At 49.5% G+C, this 14,598-nt stretch overlaps 1 protein-coding gene across 1 annotated transcript in view; it reads left to right on the top strand.

The window, feature by feature from the left end:
- The window catches only part of KLHL30 (kelch like family member 30), a 29,109-nt gene extending 15,410 nt beyond the window's left edge, over nt 1-13,699 (top strand). Inside the window, exons 2-7 of the mRNA XM_074963040.1 lie at nt 759-918; nt 4,912-4,998; nt 5,803-5,958; nt 6,343-6,531; nt 8,575-8,720; nt 13,098-13,699. Of these exons, the coding sequence (XP_074819141.1) occupies nt 759-918; nt 4,912-4,998; nt 5,803-5,958; nt 6,343-6,531; nt 8,575-8,720; nt 13,098-13,349 (990 nt within the window). The 3' untranslated portion in view covers nt 13,350-13,699. The remainder of the gene's footprint in view (nt 1-758; nt 919-4,911; nt 4,999-5,802; nt 5,959-6,342; nt 6,532-8,574; nt 8,721-13,097) is intronic.
- The last annotated feature ends 899 nt before the right edge of the window (nt 13,700-14,598 follow it).

Below are 14,598 nucleotides of genomic sequence, written 5' to 3'. Positions count from 1 at the left end.
TCCAGAGCTGTAGCTGCTGGGCAGGCAGGTACAGTGGTTAATAGGCAATAAGTAAGCTGTGCTGCTTGGGCAGCTAGTGCTAGTGGGAGGATGTCCAGCAGCAGTGCAACACACAGTCTACACTCTGAGCCCTGGGAGCAGCAGTAGCATGGTCAGTCCACACAGGGCTAAAGGAGGGAGACAGAGTGATTTTTCTACCCAGATAATGTGAATTGTAGCAGCCTCAGTGCTGAAGGAGCATGTCAGAGAGCAGGCAGCAGGGAATGCTGGCCCAAGCTGAGGCTACAGTGGATGGGGCCCCCCCAACTCCCTGCTCAACAGGCTTTGCTCTCTCTCTTCCCCCTCCCATCCCATTTTCCATAACGTAGATGATTTTGGGCTGGCAGCATGCACATTTCCAAAACTCCCATTGCACCAAGGCTGGATAAACTCATAGGCATGTGCCCTGGATTCCAGAGCCATTGATGACATTGGAATCTCAGCTTGCATTTAACACAGAAGGTTTGTAGCCCTTCTGGTGGCCAAGGAAAGCTTGAGAATATGCCCTTGAGTGTAAGTGATACAGCACTGTCTGCCTGAGTCTGCAGACAGCCTCCTGCAGAGGGAGAAGCAGCCACTAGAGCCAGAGAGGAAGCCACCTGGCTCTCCACCCACCACCAGAAAAGACTTATTGCCATTCTAGAACTCCTGTCCAGGAGAATGAGAAGCTTGGGCCTAGCCACTGAGCCTGGTGACATGTTTCTTTTATCTTCTATAAGGTGGAAAACAGGTCCTTTGTCCAGAAGAGCCTACTTGCCCTTCCACAGAAGCTGGAGGAAGTGCTGGTGGTGGTCGCGGGTCGAGCTCTGGAAGAGCATGAGGCAGAAGACGTGGAGTTGCCAGTCTCCCAGAACTTTGCCTTTTACAATCCCAAGACCAGTAAGCAAGCAAAACCAAGCCTGTTTCTAGCTGAGGTTCAGGCCAGGCCCAGCGTACGCATATGTGGCCCTTCCTTGCTGTCAATCTCTGAGGGAGGCCACACCCTGTAAGAACAATCTAAGATAATGGGAAAGTTAGCAGTCTTGGTGCTTGATCCCTTCAGCAAGGTAGAGCAGTGAGTGGTTCAGGGGCCCAAGCCCTCAGGCAGGGCAGGACACCAGACAATCTAAAGCCCAACCCTCAGGCAGGGTATAGTCAGGGAACTCAGGCCCTCAGACAGGGCAGGGTACCAAACACAGTCTTGGGTTCTAGACCTCAGGGAAGGGTGAGCACCAAACACAGACTAGGAGGCTCCAGCAAGGGGTCAGGTCAGGTCCAATTTGTCAATCTGGCTCTGGGGGGAGACAGGCAAGCACAGGCCTCTTGGCCTAAAGAGGCGGAGTACTGCCAAAGATAGGGGGATGCAGGCCCACCAGACTCCACTGCATCCCTGCCCAGGGCCCTAACAGTGGCAGACTGCTCTGCCACTGGGTCAGCAAGGAATCCCACTGCAACACACTGATCGTGTTTCAGATGCCCCTGCAGCCAGACTACAGCTGGCTATCCCTGGGCTCCTTCCTACCCTCCTCTCAAGGTGTACTTGTATGTCCTCTGTCTCTTCAGGGTATACTGCTAGTGGCAATCCCAGCAGCTCTTCAGCATTGGTTGGGTCTGGGCAGCTCGGGCAAGTCCTCAGGGTAACTGAAGTCTTCTGCGGGCTCCTGCCTCAGTAATGGGGAAAACATGTCCATCTCCTTTAGCAGCTGCTACCCAAATGAGTTACAGGGCCCGCCTTTTATACTTCCTGTTCCTGTCCCGCCCCTGTGCTTCTGGCATGGTGAGCGTGGCCTTCCTGGTTCCACCCACCGGGGGGCGTCTGGCCCTCCCTCACTGTCAATCTCTGAGGGAGGCCTGCCTCTTTGCTACACCCAGGGTTACATCCAGCTCAGGCAGGACTTCAGTGGTGCAGATGGCTGAATAACAGCAGTATTGGAGCGGAGTTTCTGTTGTCTACTGGAGGTCTTACACCGCTGCCCTGTTCGAACCACGCTCCATCCCCTGTGCACTGCTGGATTAGTGCTAAGAAGATGGAGCCCTGGATTTGGCCCTAAAAGTTTTGTGGGCAAAGTGTGTGATGCAATAGATATGCAGTCTTTCTCTCTTAAGCTTGAGAGAGAAACGTCTGCCAGTTCCTATGTGTTCTGGTCTCTTCTTAGCCTCTGTGTGTCACCTGTCCAAAGCTATTGAGTAGGATCGAGAGGATGAACTCACACAGCTAACCGTGCCTTGGTGTAGTTTGTGCGGGGGCGGGGGCGTTTGCTGATGGTGTGTGGTCCCCTAGAGAGGATGAAGGACCTGAAATCAGGAGACCTGCCTTCTCTTCCCAGCTCTGGCTCTGGCTCAGCCACATCACTTAGGCCCTATAGTTTTAAACAAAGGGGCACAAATTCAGGGGCTACCTTTGAAAATGTTGGCACCTCTTCAGTTTTCTGTCTGTTAGGAGGGGATGATGCCAACCCCCCTTTGAAATGCCAGCTAGTATTGTTTGTATAAAATACATGTGGCAGGACTGAGAACCAGCAGCTGAACTAGCAGTCTGCTCACTGGAAGGCCAATTAATTTCCCCGAGAAGGGCCTGACTGAGAAAAGCTGGGGCTAATTGCTAGGGAGCTAAAGAGCTAGTTAACCCATTAACTGGAAAAGCAGAAAGGCGCATAAGAAGGAACTGCAAAGTGGAAATGAGAGACAGAAAAGGAAAGTGGGAGGGGCTAGCATGATCAGGGCTAGCATGACCCCTCTCTGGCAAAGGGGGGTGATGTTGGTATGTCCCTGTAAATAGAGTTGCTTCCCAGGCCTGTAAAGGGTGGTGGTCAAGATTAAAATAAGTAAACTACATGTCAGTGTTTTCAAACTGGAGGTGTGAAAGCCGTTTGTGTGAGAAGACAGGGGTCTCATTCAGACCCTATGCACAAGAAGGAATGGAGTCTCTCAGTCATTGTCTCCCCATATACCAAAAAATAGACACTTCCTCCCCACATCCGTCCCAGGATGCTGGATCCTGGTTCCATGGAAGCCAGCAGCCAAACTCTCACTGACTTCAATGGAGCCAGATTGGACCCATTTATTCAGACTATTGCCCATTCTTATCCACAGGGCCACTAATGGAGGCCTGAACTGGCCCTGGGAGGGTGGGTGATGAGAGCGCCCCACACCTCACGCGGCTCTAGTGTCCAATTGGTTCTAAAACGCAGATTAAAAACAAACAAAAAAAGATGCCTGGGTGCCGAGAGTCTGGTCACAGTTTCCAAGTCCATAACCAGCCAAAAGCTCCTTAGTATCTCAAAGGCCTCGGCTCCTGAGAGCGGTCCTGGAACCATGCTGCGGAGCCCTGTGCTGGTGGCTCACAAACAATGTGGCCATGCCAGGGGCTAAACTACCAGAGAACCCTTTACATCAGAGATTTAGACACGCACAGTAACCAGCCGCGTTCATCCTAGAATGAAGCCATTACCAGGGTGATGTAATGCTCTGGGTGTCCTTGGCTTTTGTCATTCGCTGAACAGCTGCTTTCCCCACAGGCTGATGCTCCCGCAATCGCACAGCCTAATGCTAGCTCTATTCCCCAGGTGACAAGCCCATGAGTCAGACTTTCTGCAGCTTGGGTGTGGAGACAGGGCATAATCCTGGCAGACTGATGCAATTGCAGGAGACTTTGACAACATTATGTACGCAAGGACCAGAGCTAATTAACACACACAATTCCCCTGTAGCCAAATGAACGTAGCTGGGTCTCAGCCTCCCCGTGCTATGTTGTAAGAGGCTGAGCAAATGTCCATTGAAGTCAATGAAAAGATTCCCACTGACTTCAGTGAGCTGTAGGTCAGGCCATCAGACAGCAGAGCAGTTTTAACACAGGTATGCTCCAGTATCATACAGAAGAGATACACTCCAGTACCAGTGCAATAGTCAGTGGGTAGCCATTGTAGTCCTGCATGGTATGAGAAGTGTACGCAATCTCACGCTTCCAGGCACAAACTGATTTCCACAGGCGTGGGGCAGGTTTCCCCTCCCGCCATGTACAGTGTGGCACAGACAGGTATGGTGGAAGCTCAAAGCACTGGTGAGTGCCAGAGGCAGACACAGGGATTCTAGTACATGTCTACAGTATCAGGGCCGGATCCCCAGCAGGTGTAAATTATTGTAATGCCACTGAAGGTAATGGGCCAGATCCCCAGTTGGTTGTAAATTGGTGTAGCTCCATGAGGTCAGTGGAACTGTGTTGATTTACACCAGCTGGGATTGGGCCCACAGAATGAGGAGATTTCCATTTTAATGGCCGGTTTATTTTCGATTCTTTAAGAACTGTGGGTGGAGCCATTTGGATACCAAAAGAGGAAAGGATTCCATCAGAATTACACTTGTAAGCATTCCTCACCCATCTCCTACAGCGTTACAGCAGAGATGGCTGAGGAATATTGGGGTGTTGTCTAAGGGAGCCTGCGTAACACTGTTCAGAATAGAATAGGAGCTGTTCTTAGGCTTCCTACTTTCCTTTCCAAGAATACATCCAGAGTGAAATGAATGGCAGTTGTGCAGTTCAATGTATTGCAAAAACTTGGTGGAGTTTGGCCAGCTTTTGTTACTGGCGAGCTGTAAAGACTCCTGTTCAATATTCCTTCCATTGGCAGCAGTACATGAGGATCTGGCTCCAGTGAATTTCCTAAAGACCAGTTGTGCCAAATAGCTAGGGGAGTGTTGGAGGGGGTAGGGAAATCTGGGGAAGGGACCATTTTAACAGTTTTAATCCTACCTGTTATTTACAGCAGAGGAGGCATGTTGTCTTGCATTTTGGTCATATGTTGGGAAGACAGAAGCACTGGGAAGTATGTAGTGGCTTATGCCTTTGGATCTGGTCTAAGCCTTTAGGTTCTTTATGACTTTTCTGTGTTTCAGAAAGATGGATGGCTCTTCCTGACTTTCCGGACTACAATAAATGGGGCTTTTCTCTGGTGGCACTAAATAATTATGTTTATGTCACAGGTATGTAACTTGGGGCTCTCATCCAACCCCTCCGCTGAACCTAAGCTGGAACCTAACCTTTGGAATTCCTTGTGTTTCCCTTCATGTGTCTGATCTGGTGGCCCCACAGGGTATTTTTTTCTGTTTAATGAAACAGAGAAAATAAATGACAAGTTCATTTAATAAATGTTACTCTTTCCATGGCATCCAAAGGACATTTTGCTAATAAGCAGCAACTCTGAGGAAGTTCAGTGCTATCACATAGCTCCTGGGCAGTAGTTCAGCAATTTTCAGGTTGTATAAATTCAGCGCTCTTTGATTGATTTAATTAAATTAATGAATGGAAGAATGGCCCATGACACCACAGTGCCATGAATTAATTATGTCCCAGGCTGTACTTCATGCTTGGATGGTGTGGTTTTTCGAGAGAGACCCCCTTGTCTCTCTATCTACCGTGGTTGGTACCTGCTGAAGTTCAGCTCGCTAGGCCTGGCAGTAGCTGGGCTTTTCAGTAGAGGGTTCTCTCCTGTGGATTTTACTCCTTCTCACAATCTGCCTGTGTTTAAATTTGGTGACCTTTTGTTTGTTTGGACTTTAGATTAGTTTGTTTTTATTTTCTGGGGTTTGCTTCTATTGAGCTGCTGCCAGCAGCCTGTGGTGCTGTGTTCTTTGTAAAGTTGTCTTCAAATCACAATTTAATTTAATGCCTGTAAAGGGGCCTAGATGTCAAGGCAAAAGATGCAGTGTAGGACCACTACCCGGGGCAGGGCTGACTCTACCTTACAACATTTTCTCTCTGTGTGTGATGGATTATTCTCTTCCTAGGGGGCTCCAGGGGGACGCAGAATGACACCTGGTCCACAACCCAGTCCTGGTGCTTCCGTCTCAAGGAGGGTGCATGGAAACTCATTGCACCAATGCTGAAACCCAGAACAAACCATGCCAGTGCTGTCCTCAATGGAGAGATCTATGCCATTGGGGGTAGGCACCATCCGTCTCTCTGGCCACCTCCCCTCTCTCTTGTCTGTCAGTCTCTGATAAGGCCCTTCTGTATGGAGACACCCATAAGGCCAGCTCATTGTCCTCCTTCAGATCCCCTGCTGAGAAGCCTGCAGACCACTTGACTGCTCAGCATGCTGATCGCTCTGGTCAAATTGTTTCCTTGTGCTCCCCGTTTGTTGTATCCATCTGTTGTCTCCTGTCTTGTACTGAGATTGGAAGCACTTTGGGTCAGGGCCTGTCTCTTTGTCATGTGTTTGTACAGCATGTGGCACAGTGGGGCTCTGGACTCCCAATGCTACTGCAATGCAAATAATACTCCCTGTGCTTGCTAACCTCTCACCTGTCTCCTCTCTTGGTATGTAGGGACCACAGTGGACACGGTGGAGGTGGAGTGCTATGACCCTTATAATAATAGCTGGTGCCTCATCAGCCCTGCCCTGAAGTATGTTAGCAACTTCACTGCAACTGGATGTCTGGGGAAGCTCTACCTCATTGGCTCTTGTGCTGTCAAGTACAATGCACTAACACTGCAGTGTTACAACCCTGTCATAGGTAAGGAGAAGGAACAGCAACAGGAATTTTGGACGCAAAGGCCCAAGCCTCAGAAAGGTCCCTCCCAACAATACTGTGCCAGTCCTGGCGCACGTGCATCAACGTGTCCACCTACAACATGTGTGTTGTCCTGCATGAAATAGAACCAGAGCATACGTGAGTGTGTGATGCGTGAGTTATGTTTGTGTCAGCCTGTTCATCTCGAATCAGGGGCCAGGGAACCTGGTGGCACTTCTGTGCCCATTGTGCAGCAGGAAGGAAGGATTCCTGCTGGGAGATGCTGTAAATTTGGCACTCATTCTGTGTCAAGACCTAAATTCTTTGGCTTGGGGTGACTTGGCATAGCTCCATTGCCCTCCATGGAACGATACTGATTTCCACCAGCTTAGGGTTGGTGCCTTGTTCCCTTAGGTACGGTAAAACTCCAAACAGTTGCTGCCCGTTTCATGTAGCCGTTTCCAGTTATTTAAAACACACAAGACATTGAACTATCTCTGGTAATTTACTTACATGGAGTTTCATAAGACCCAGTATGAGAACATTAGTGAGCATGAACCGAATTTAAATGAGGTAAAAGTGCTACCTACACAGTGATTTAGAGTATTATGGATGAGCAAACTGGGTCAGCCTCAGCTTTCATCTCTTCCCCAAAGTGAACCCCAGACTTGTGTTCTCTTCTAGTTCAGGAAATGTTCACTGTGGGCCAGATTGTGAACCTCTTACTCTCCCTAGTGAGCATTAACTTACACAAGCTAGGTCTATTGAAGGGAAGCGGAGGCAGTGTGGCCTAGTGGACAGAGCACTGGACTGGGACTCAGAGCTGGCTTCTATCCCTGGTGCTGCAGTTGGCCCATGGGTGACTCTGAGCTAGCCCCATCACCTCTCTGTGCCTCAGTTTCTCCATTTGTAAAATTGAGATCATGATACTGAATCCTTTGTAAAGCACTGTGAAAGCAATTAATTAGAAGCATGACATAAGAACTGGGTATTATTATAAATATATTGCTCAAGTGAGTAACTGTTTCCCAGGGGGAGTAAGGGTCTCACATTCTGGCCCTGTGTCTCCCACTACCATGTGGACACTCTTTCCCCCATCTGATGTGGTTCTTCATTGGAAGGCCAGGTGTGCTGGCTCCTTTGTGACTCCCTTTCCAGTGCTGCCACTAAGTGTGTCTTAGAGGGACAAATGTGCATATGACATCAGCATGATATGGCAGTGGCACATGACAATATGATGATCTGTGAGCCTGGAAAGTTATTTTGGAGCTATTAGTGGCTCACATGTTTAGGAAACCCTTTACTGGCAGCCATCCTCTTACTCAGAAGGTCTTAGATACATTGCCCTGAAGTTATACAAAGTGACTGAGCATTAGAATACCTTGCGTAAAGGAGTCATGCCTATGTTAGCTGGTACCCAGAATCACCCTTTGCTCTGTCTCTACATGATACACCAGAATGGTTAAAGCGAGACTGGTGCTGTCTAGTTCCTGTGAAAGAAGAGATGTGTCTTCACTCCATTAGCTGATTTAAATACCGTAGCCCAGTTTAACCGCGTATGGACTCACCAGAAGCTTTAACCTTTGAAACTAGCACAAAGATAGATAAACTGAGACAATTCCAAAATATGCTCCCTCTTTTGCCTCTTCACATCCATGCCAGTGTCCAGCTGGTCTCAGGACCACAGTTTGCTCCCTACAAGTGAATTACATGCCAGGCTAATGTTAATCAGGTCAGACAATGCATGGCAAAAATCCCTCATGACTGCCTTGCCCAAGGCCCATATGGTAAGAGGTCAGTTATAGGGCCTAATTCTGAGAGTATTTACACCCATATAATGCCATGAATGTAAATGGGTTGACTCCTGATTTACACCAGTGTAAGTGATATGGGAATCAGCCCAGCAAGCTACTATGGTGGGCCAGCCTGCTCTCTCCCGTCCTTGTGACTCTGTCACCCTGTGACTCATTAACACCCTGTGATAACTTTATTACTAGTCAAGGCTCCTAAGCACTTTCACTAACTGATGATGGCTGTTTCTGGCAGATGTGTGGAGTGTAATCGCATCCCCATTCATCCCAAAATACCTCTCTGCCCCGCGCTGTGCCTCCCTGCATGGAGCAATTTACCTCATTGGGGACAACACAAAGAAGGTGTATGTGTATGATCCAGATGCTAACATCTGGCAGAAGGTAGGTGGAGTGGGTCACTGGGGTGCACCATGCTGGACATTGATTCCCCAGTGCCATGTTGGAAGGAGGGCTCTATTTGATATGTATGTGGATTTCATAGTGCCTAACCCAGAGTATCAGGACACCCCTTCTCTATAACCCTATGTTGGGAGAAAGCAAGGCTTGGTCACAATAGTTATTCAATGCTAGGCTTCTCCACATTGACCCACTAACATGGCCTTGGGTCAGACCACTTCTTCTGTGGCTTGTGGGCAATTTGGCCTGGAGGCTAGTTCCATTCTGCATTCCTTCTGTGTAGTGTCTACCACAACCATCTATTGAACTGACTGGGGTTGGAGTGAGGGGCCAGTGAGCTGAGACCCCCAAATTCATTTCCCCACAGCTCAAAGTAAAGCCCCAGCCATTGCTGCTTCTACCACCCGAGTCCCTGGGAATGGGACCCTGAAACAGGCTTATTCTCTTCTCTGAGTGATTCTCCAGCCAAAGGGAAGCTGGTAGCTGGTAGCTTTGTTCTAACCCCCTAAATGCCTATCCCAGAGCCCCAGAAAGACCTGACTTGGAGTGAGGGGGCCCCAGGAAGCAACATGGCATAACCCACTTCCCTGGGCCCCGCTGGCCTTCGAGGAGCTGTGTGTTTAATGTTGTTGCAGGATTGGGTTACACAAGATCATTCTGAAATCCTGCTGCAGCTGTTCACATGGCGTCAGTGCTCAGCTGACCAAGCTGCCAATACTCCAGACAGGTGCGGAGAAAGCCCTGCCAGTCTCTCCCTCCCTCAGCTTCCTTTTTTTCTGCTTATGAATAACTTTCAGTGCTCCATTGGTCACCCATTGGTTCCAGTTCTGGGACTGGTTCTGTTAACTCTTTCAGCATAGAATGCACAGTTCTCCTTCCTTCTCTGCCTGTAGAGCAGAGTGCTCCTCAGGTCTAGGATCACCCAGCACAGCTTTAGTAGCATCATCTCTGACAGTTGCATCCGATGAAGTGAGCTGTATGCTCAAATAAATGTGTTAGTCTCTAAGGTGCCACAAGTCCTCCTTTTCTTTTTGCAAATACAGACTAACATGGCTGCTACTCTGACACCGGTCATCTCTGACAGGGGTTCTCAACCTTTCTCTTTCTGAGGCCCCCCCCAACATGCTCCATGGCCCAGATGTGCCACAACATCTGGGTTTTTTTGCATATAAAAGCCAGGATCAGCGTTAGGAGGTAGAAAGCAGGGCAATTACTCAGGGCCCCATGCCACTGGGAGCACTGTGAAGCTAAATTGCTCAGGCTTTGACGTTAGCCCTGGGTGGTGGGCTTTGGGCCCCGGGTTGCAGTCCTGTGTGGCGAGGCTCTGGCTTTCTGCCCTGGGTCCTAGCGAGTATAATACCAGCTATGCATGGCGGACCCCCTGAACCCTCTCGTGGCCCCCAAGGGGGCCCCAGACACCTGGTTGAGAACCATTGGTCTAGGAGAAGCTGAAGGTATCCTGATCAAGTGTCCTTGTGCAAAGTGGGGCAAGCAGGCAGACAGGATGGGCTGGTAACTTGGCTGATTTCAGTTACAGCCCCAGCTTTACTTTGTCTATTTCTTTCATGTCATCCCACGCACCTGTCCTGGTGTCAGGATTCAGTGTAAGCACTGCAACTTCTGGGTATTGCTCTGGTCAGGACTCCCTTCCCCCCCGCCCCAGCTTTTTCTCACCACCTGTCATAGCCTGTAAGTTCCCAGTAACGGTCATTGCTTTCCAGGTGTGTACAACACCTAGCACAGTGGGGCCTTAAGCCCTGTCTCAGCTTAGACACTACTGTAATAAAAGTGATACTGATAGACTCAGAAAGAAGGGATAGGGCCTGTGACCCTAACTGGGTCTTATGCCACTTTTGTCCTGTACATATTTTGAGGTGGGGTTATGGAAGTGGAGCTCCGGTAATACCCAACCACCCTGACTAAATGAGCTACTGAAACCTACTTAGCCATGTCACTATGGGTCTAATTTAGCTGTTACTGGGGTCTAAATTAGCTGTTACCACTCAGGAAAGAGATCTTGAAGTCATTGTGGATAGTTCTCTGAGAACATCCACTCAATGTGCAGTGGCAGTCAAAAAAGCGAACAGAATGCTGGAAATAATTAAGAAAGGGATAGATTATAGGACAGGAAATATCATGTTGCCTCTATATAAATCCATTGTACGCCCTCATCTTGAATACTGTGCAGATGTGGTCATCCCATCTCAAAAAAGATATATTGGAATTGGAAAAGTTTCAGAAAATGGCAACAAAAATGATTAGGGGTATGGAACTGCTTCCGTATGAGGAGAGATTAATAAGATTGGGACTTTTCAGCTTGGAAAAGAGACGGCTAAAAGGAGATATGATTGAGGTCTATAAAATCATGACTGGTGTAGAGAAAGTAGATAAGGAAGTGTTGTTTACTACTTCTCATAACACAAGAACTAGGGGGGTCACCAAATGAAATTAATAGGCAGCAGGTTTAAAATAAATAAAAGGAAGTATTTTTTCACACAACGCACAGTCAACCTGTGGAACTCCTTGCCAGAGGATGTTGTGAAGGCCAAGACCATAACAGGGTTCAAAAAAGAACTAGATAAATTCATGGAGGATAGGTCCATCAATAGCTATTAGCCAGGATGGGCAGGGATGGTGTCCCTGGCCTCTGTTTGCCAGAAGCTGGGAATGAGCGACAGGCAATGGATCACTTGATGATTACCTGTTTTGTTCATTCCCTCTGGAGCACCTGGCACTGGCCACTGTCAGAAGACAGGATACTGGGCTAGATGGACCTTTGGTCTGACCCAGTAGGGCCATTCTTATGTTCTTATGATATGTAAGTGTCATAATTAGGCTTCAGATTTAACACCTCATTGACATGTAAATCCCAGTGTGATAGGCACCATAGAAATACCACAGACAGATTAAATTAGTTAAGATGTTTCTGGGACACCTGGGAGCTCTTTTAGTAATAATACTGCAGGGCTCTCACCAGCACTTTTCATCAGTAATGCACAAACTATCATTATCTCTATTGTTTACAGCTGGAGACTCAGACACAGAGAAGTGAAGTGACTTGCCCAAATTCCCCAATAAGCCAGTGGCAGAGACAGGACTAGAACCCAGGTTTCCTTAATCCTAGTCCAGTACTCAGGCTATTAGGCTGCTATTGTTATAAGCTACATGTATTTATTGGGTGGGATTTATAAAGTTTTCTTTACAGCTATCTGAGCTACAAACTTAGGCCAAAAATTTCACATCTAGGCACCTAAGTTCCCAGTTAAGTATCTGCATGAAAGCAGCTTGGTTTTCAGAGGTGCTCAGCACCTGAAGCCCTCCCTGTGGATTTTGGTGGCTCATTTGGAAAATGATTTATTTATTTTAATGAAAGCTTTAAATTCTTCAGTAAGTGCTGGGCCCCAGGGCATCGCTGGAACAACGTGCCAGCCCCACTTCAGCACTAGATATGATTGATGCACACAAGTCATGGCACTGTCAGCAGGGCCCCTCAGCTCAGTAACATGGATGTCTCATCACATCTTAACAATGCTGCTGGGTCCTCTAGGAGCTGGGTTGAGATCCCAGAACCTCATTCCACTTATGAGCTCTTTGAGATTTGAGCCCAGAAGTGACTCCTTATTGCATATGTGCCCTGTGCAATTCACTCAGGGTCTTCCTTGCGAGTTGTCCCTGACCCCCAAAAGAGCTCACCTGGGTTTAGTGGGACTTTCAGCCCAGGAAAGCCAGCCTGGCTGGGTTATATGTTAGATAGAGTACTTGGACTACTTTTATGTGGGCTGGTAACCCACCCACTCTGCAGTGAGGACAGTCACTGACAGTCCTCCAGTGCCTTCCCACAATTCCCCCTGCATGCCCAGAAGGACAGACAAGTTCTCCCACAATTCACTGGGAAAGAATCCTAGAGGGGCTTAGTTCACTGCAGTGCAAAGAACCATGGGATGTGCCCCTAGAAGTCCTAGTGAGTGTAGAGCCAATAAGGGCTCAGCAACTGGGATGTGGCTTTTCAGTGTGGCTGCTCACACCCAGACTGGACTAATCTGGATGTCAATCACCTGAGTTAACTGCACTGAAGACAAACGTGTTCTTCCACCCCCTTTCCTCTTGTAGGAAATGGAGATGGAAAGATGTTTACTTGCAGGATGTTACTCAGACCCTCCATGTTTCTGTATGCAGTACAGAGTTCCAACCAGGGTGTGGCGCCTGGTAAAGAACCAGAGACAAAGCTGGAACTCAAGCTGTGTGGAACTCTGTCTGTCTGTATATAATGACTGCCTCCTGTGTAAGGCAGCCTGGATTCCATATATCGTGATGTGGTGTGAGTGAGCTATAGCCCTATATCATGACTGATATCTCCTTCAGGTGCAGCTGCTTCACACTCTGCATGAAAACGGAGGCATGGTGCCACTGGGAGGCAAACTCTTTGTGACAGGTGGACGCTGGAAGGGCCTGGATGGTGACTACCGGGTGGAGATGGAAGTTTATGATTGTGCTAAAGATATTTGGACAAGGGAGGGAGCCCTGCCCTGCCTCTGGCTCTACCACAGCTCTTCCTCCATCTTCATGGATACATCAAAGTGGACAGAGCCCTTCCTGGGAAACCATGTTCAGTAGGAGAGGCTGGGACCCTCACTTAGAGCTTGAGTGGTCCTGCCCAGGATTTGGAAGGACAAAGTGATGGTTTATTTGTTTGAATTATCACCATTTTTGCATGTATTTTTGCCTTCATGTTTCATGTGGACCTTGGATTAGAGCAGTGGTCACCAACCGGTAGATCACGATCGACTGGTTGATCCTGGAACCTCTGACAGTCAATTGCGATCTCCAGCTGCTAAAAGTCCAGTGGCACAGTGGGGCTAAGGCAGGCTCTCTGCCTGCCGAGAACCCGGCCCCATGCCACTCCTGGAAGCAGCTAGCATGCCCCTAAAGTCCCTGGAGGAGGGGGCAGGGGTCTCCGCATGCTGCTCCTGCCTACAAGCACCACCTCTGCAGCTCCCATTGGCTGGGAACAGGGAACTGCAGACAATGGGAGCTGCGGGGGCAGTGCCTACAGAAAGTGGCAGCATGCAAAGTCATGTCCCCCCACCCCCCAGGGGCCACACGGGTATGTTGGCTGCTTCCAGGAGTGGTGTGGGGCCTGCCTTAGCCCCGCTGCGCTGCCGACTAAGGTAAGTGCTGCCCGGCGGGAATTTTCACCCCTCTCGCACCCTAGCCCCCTGCCCCAGCTCTGAGCCCCCTCCCAGAGCCATCACCCTGTGCCCCCTCCTGCACCCCAAACTCCCTCCCACACTCCAACCCCCTGCCCCAGCCCTGAGCCCCCTCCTGGAGCCAGCACTCCATACAGCCTCCTGTACCCCAACACTCAGCCCCAGCTTGGAGCCCTCCCGCACCCAAACTCCCTCCCAGAGACTGCATCGTGCACCCCCTCCTGCACCCCAACCCCAGCCCTGAGGCCCCTCCCAGAGCCAGCACCCCATACCCCCTTGTGCACCTCAGCACTCAGCCCCAGTCCGGAGCCCCCTCCTGCACCCAAACTCCCTCCCAGAGCTTGCACCCCTCACCCCCTCCTGCACCCCAACCCCCTGCCCCAGGCTCAGGCCAGAGCCCTCTCCAACACTCCAAACCCCTTGGCCCCAGCCCAGAGTCTGCACTCCCTCCCGCACCCCAACTCCCTGCCTCAGCATGGTGAAAGTGAGTGAGGGTGTGGGAGAGCGAATGATGGAGGATGGAGTGAGCAGGGCGGGGCCTCAGGGAAGGGGCGGGGTAGATCCTGGGTTGCACTTAAATTCAGAAAGTGATCTTGTGTCTAAAACGATTGGAGACCACTGGATTAGAGGTAATAAGCCCTCCTGCTGTACAGTGA

The sequence above is a fragment of the Natator depressus genome, chromosome 9 (assembly GCF_965152275.1).
Source record: "Natator depressus isolate rNatDep1 chromosome 9, rNatDep2.hap1, whole genome shotgun sequence".
Classification (NCBI taxonomy): Eukaryota; Metazoa; Chordata; order Testudines; family Cheloniidae; genus Natator; species Natator depressus.
The sequence above is the reverse complement of the archived record's forward strand: the minus strand, read 5'-3'. Positions and strand labels throughout refer to the sequence as shown.